The following is a 5,126-nucleotide window of genomic DNA, read 5'->3' on the forward strand; positions in this document are numbered from 1 at the left end:
TAAAGATTGAGAGGAGTAAGATTCTGGGGAAGGGAGGTGCTGCATGGCAACAAGCGGGGGGTGAGCTCCATATAGGATTTCAAAGGGGGTCAGCTTGAGAGTGCTAGGGGTGTTGCGCACACGGAACAGGGCAAAGGGAAGGAGGACTGTCCAGTCAGTAATGCCAGTCTCTAAGGATAATTTAGTCATGGCCTCTTTTAGGGTTCTATTCATCCTTTCTACCTGCCCTGAGCTTTGGGGCCGATAAGCACAGTGTAATTGCCACTCAAGCTCCAGGATTTTGGCTAAACCTTGATTAACCTGGGCAACAAAAGCGGGACCGTTGTCGGATCCGATTACCTTGGGTAGCCCAAATCTTGGAAAAATTTCTTCTAATATTATTTTGGCTACGACTTGAGCAGTCTCCCTTTTTGTAGGAAAAGCTTCGACCCATCCTGAGAAAGTATCTATGAACGCCAGCAAGTACTTATATCCGTAGTTGGCCGGCTTAATCTCAGTAAAATCTGTTTCTCAGTAGCTTTCAGGGCCATCTCCTCCGAGTCGTTTGCCCTGAGGAAATGTGCTAGGCTGGGTGTTTACTAATTGGCAAGGTCTGCACTCTTTTGCAGCTGCGTCAACGAGTTTACTTAATTCCATAATATAGTATGGGGAGGACTGAACAATAGTTCTTAGATGCTTGGGGCCCAAATGAGTTAATTTATGAAGTTGTCTGAGAAAGGTGATCGCCTGCTCTTCAGGGAGGATGATTTTTCTTTCCGGAGTTTCTCAGATCCCCTCTGGGGATTCTAAGTGGAGGCCTAATCTGTTCATTTTCTCGAGATCCCGCTCCGAATATTTAAAGTGTTTGACAAGGGGGGGTGCTATTTCTTTAAGGCTAGGCCTTAAAGTGTTTTCATATAGCGGCAGGATGTTGAGCCTTTGAGCTGCTAGCTTAGCTTCTCGGTCGGCTCTTTGGTTTCCCTCGGCAACTCTGGACCCCCCTTTCTGATGCCCAGGGCAGTGGATAATGGCCACTTTCTTAAGGAGGTGAACAGCCTCCAGTAGACTTAGGATTTCTTCCTTGTGTTTAATTTCTTTTCCTGCTGAAGTCAGCAGTCCTCGCTGCCTGTAAATGGCCCCATGAACATGGGCCGTAGCAAAAGCATACCTGCTATCGGTGTATATGTTAACTTTTTTCCCTTCTGCCAAACGTAAGGCCTGGGTCAAGGCGACCAGCTCGGCCTTCTGGGCCGACGTCCCTTCAGGCAGACTACTTGCCCAGATGGTCTGCTTATCGTCCACTACTGCCGCCCCGGCCACCCTTTTACCTTCTATTATGGAGCTGCTCCCATCAGTGAACCAGGTCAGCTGGGCATCCGGCAGGGGCTGATCACAGAGGTCCTTCCGAGTTCCAGTTTCTTCAGCCAGTACTTCTTGGCATGTGTGTAATACATCTTTCTGGACAGAAGTATCAGGTAATAGGGTAGCTGGGTTGAGGATGACAGGCGGGCCAAACTGGACTCTGTCTCCGTTTAATAGGAGACTCTGGTAATGTGTCATGCGGGCATTAGACAGCCACCGGTCAGGGCGCTGTCTGATGATGCTTTCTAAAGCATGGGGGGCAATGACTGTCAACTTCTGCCCCATAGTCAATTTGTCTGCATCTTTTACCAGTACCGCTACTGCCGCCACAGACCTCAGACAGGCTGGCCAACCACCAGCGACGGGGTCCAATTTCTTGGAGAGGTATGCTACCGGTCTTTTCCATGGCCCTAAAGGCTGTGTCAGCACCCCTCGGGCCACTCCTCTCTTCTCATCTACGTATAGGACAAAGGGCTTTGTTACATCTGGTAGAGCCAGGGCCGGGGCTGATAATAATGCCTTTTTAATGTTGTCAAAGGCCCGCTGTTGGCTGGCACCCCACTCGAAGGGAGTGCCTTCCTTGGTCAAAGGGTAGAGGGGAGCTGCCAGAGTAGCAAACTCTGGTATCCATAAGCGGCAGAACCCCGCAGTTCCTAAGAATTCTCGCACCTGGCGGGGAGAGCGGGGAACTGGAATCTGAGTCACAGTATGCTTCCTGGCTTCTGTTAACTATCTCTGCCCTCCTCTTAAGGTACGTTACCTCTTTCTGGCAGATCTGGGCTTTTTTAGCAGAGGCTCGATATCCTAAGTGGGCTAATTCTTCTAGTAACAGTTCTGTGCCCCGATGGCACTCTTCCTTTGTCGTTCCAGCTAGTAGTAAGTCATCTACATATTGTAGGAGCGTTACCTGAGGGTGGCTGGCGCGAAAGTGAGCTAGGTCTTGGTGGAGGGCTTCATCAAAGATGGTTGGGGAGTTCTTAAAGCCCTGTGGAAGTCGGGTCCATGTCAATTGCCCCGTTGTTCCAGGTCCGGGTCTCTCCATTTAAATGCGAAGATGTTCTGGCTAGAGGAGTATAGTCGGGAGGCAGAAGAAGGCATCCTTTAAATCCAGGACAGTGTACCAGATATGGTTTGGAGGGAGAGAGCTTAACAGATTATAAGGGTTAGGCACAGTGGGGTGGATGTCTTGCGCACGCTTGTTTACTTCTCTTAAGTCCTGCACAGGGCGATAGTCTCCTGTGCCGGGTTTCTTGACGGATAGTAAGGGCGTGTTCCATGGTGACTGGCATTTTACTAGTATGCTCAGCTATAGGAGATGCTGAATGTGAGGCCTAATTCCTTCCCGAGATTCCCTAGTCATAATATACTGGCGCACTGCCACAGGAGTGGAAGTAGTTTTGAGTTCTATGACTATAGGCGGCCTTTTTGCGGCCAGTCCAATTCCGGCAGTTTCGGCCCACGCCCTGGGATATTTTTCTAGCCAGTCATGTATGGGACTAGTCCCTTTCTCCCATTGCTTTTCAAAGAGTCTATGTTCATCCTCCAAACGCATGGTCAGGGCTGTTACTCTTTTATTCTGGGTTACCTCTGGGCCATCAGGAGTGAAGGTGATCTGGGCTTCCATTTTGGTGAGTAAATCTCTCCCAAGGAGGGGTGCAGGGCACTCAGGGATAATTAAGAACGATTGGGTTACCCGTCCCACTCCCAGATCTACTGATCTTCGGGTAGTCCATGAGTACTGCTGATGCCCTGTGGCCCCTACAACCCAGGATTTTTTCTTGGAGACGGGTCCTGATGGTTCGAGTAGGACTGAGTGTTGAGCTCCGGTGTCTACTAGGAACTCAACTGGCTTCCCCTCCACTTTAAGTATTACCCTAGGCTCAGGGAGGGGATCCGAGCCCCGTCCCCGCTAATCTTCTTCTTCCTCTAAGGCCAGTACTTTCTTGGAGAGTTCTTTCTTTTTTTTTTAGGACATTTCCTGGCCCAGTGCCCCTTTTCCTTACAGTAGGCACATTGATCCTTATCTAACGGGATGCGGTTGCTCAGGCTACCTGACTTCTTAGTTCTACCTTGGGTCTGTTCCTGGCTCTTCTCCCCTACTACTGCGGCCAAAATCCGTGTTAAGTTTTTCTCCTGTCTTCGGTCTCTCTTATTTCCCCTTTCTTCTCTCTCTTTCTCCTTTCTCTGCTCTTTTTCTTCCTCAGTTTCTCTTTTATGGTATACTTTCTCAGCTTTCTTAACTAAATCCTGCAAGGTATAGTCCTGCAATCCTTCAATCCTCTGCAGCTTTCTTTTAATGTCTACAGCTGACTGCCCTATGAAAGTCATAGGCACGGAAGCCCTCTGTCCTTCAGAGGCAGGGTCAAATGGGGTGTAGCGCCTAAAAGCTTCCATTAGGCGCTCAAGAAACACTGAGGGGGGTTCCGTGGCCCCCTGTATTACTTCTCTTACCTCAGCCAAATTAGTGGGGTGTCTTGCTGCCCCACAGAGGCCAGCCACTAGAGCCTGGTGATAGACTGTCAGTCGCTCCCTACCTTCTGCCGTGTTGAAGTCCCAGTCAGGTCTGGAGAGGGGAAAGGCAGGCTCGATGATGTTGGGGAGCTGGGTAGGACACCCGTCCGCCCCGAGTACATTCTTCCTAGCTTCTAGTAAAATCCTCTCCCTCTCTTCAGTAGTGAAGAGAGTCTGTATGAGCTGTTGGCAGTCATCCCATGTGGGCTGATGAGAGAACATCAGGGACTCTACCAGCCCAGTCAGGCATTGGGGGTCTTCTGAAAAAGGGGGGTGATTAGTTTTCCAGTTATACAGGTCTGCAGAAGAAAATGGCCAGTACTGGAGGGGCTGGAGAGGAGGTGGTCCCTCATCTGTTGCCACTGGCGGGGGGCCGTATGCCCTCAGGGGCAGGGCAACAGTAGTGTCAGGAGACACTCCTCCCCGGCGGTGACTCCTGGTACCTTGTGCGGGCCCCAGTGAAGGTTCCCCCGGGGGTGCAGAGGGGGCAATCGCCGGATCCGGTGATGCTGGTCCTCCCTGTCCCCCGACAGGAGCCAAGGCGGGAGGGTATGGGGGAGGAGGGGGCGGAGGGTCGAGGAGAAGATGATCAGTCTGGATTTCCGGGTAGATCTTCTTACGGGCGTCCGAACTGTCGCCCCCTTTCCTGGGACCGGAAGATTGGACAGAGAACACCTGAGGATGAGACGGGGGCCTGGATGTGGCAGTCCACGGCCGAACCCAGGGGGGTGGACTCTGCACCAGGTCCTGCCAGACTATGATGTAAGGTTGTTGATCCGGATGGGCTCCCGGTCCTCTCTGAAAAACAATCTCTTTGATAGCAAAAATAAGAGATAAGTCAAAGGTTCCTCCTGAGGGCCAGCCGACGTTAAAAGTGGGCCACTCCGAGGAGCAGAAAGTCTGCCATGGGCCTTTTTTAACCTCTACTGACAGATCACGACCTCTTCTCTTCACTTCAGTCCAATGATCTAGAGTTAAACTCAGAGGGGTTGTCACAGTCTGTCCCATCGTCAGTGGATATGTCAGAAACACAAATAATAGAAATAACAGAAATATTACAGGTACAAGGACCCACCTACCACACTTGGTCCTTCACAAGCCTATAACAGAATCAGACGGGCGCGTTTCCCGTAATTTTTGATCGAACAACCAGACTCGACCAGCGCCCTTACAGCAGGAGACAACCAGGCATCCCTGGTTCTCCTCAGTTCCTGGGGCGTCCCCCAGGGTTTCAGCCTGTGGTCCTCCGGGCACGTCTACCGACCACTGTCCAG

At 51.1% G+C, this 5,126-nt stretch overlaps 1 protein-coding gene across 1 annotated transcript; it reads right to left on the minus strand.

The window, feature by feature from the left end:
• Nucleotides 1-2,869: 2,869 nt before the first annotated feature.
• Nucleotides 2,870-4,860, minus strand: LOC128596911 (arginine-glutamic acid dipeptide repeats protein-like; the record flags this gene model as incomplete). The annotated part of the gene is given in 2 exon segments (XM_053606754.1): nt 2,870-3,289; nt 3,292-4,860. Coding segments are annotated over 2 exon segments (1,989 nt in total), but the record flags the coding sequence as incomplete, so codon positions are not given.
• Between the last annotated feature and the right edge of the window lie 266 nt (nt 4,861-5,126).

The sequence above is a fragment of the Nycticebus coucang genome, chromosome 10 (assembly GCF_027406575.1).
Source record: "Nycticebus coucang isolate mNycCou1 chromosome 10, mNycCou1.pri, whole genome shotgun sequence".
NCBI classification, from domain to species: Eukaryota; Metazoa; Chordata; class Mammalia; order Primates; family Lorisidae; genus Nycticebus; species Nycticebus coucang.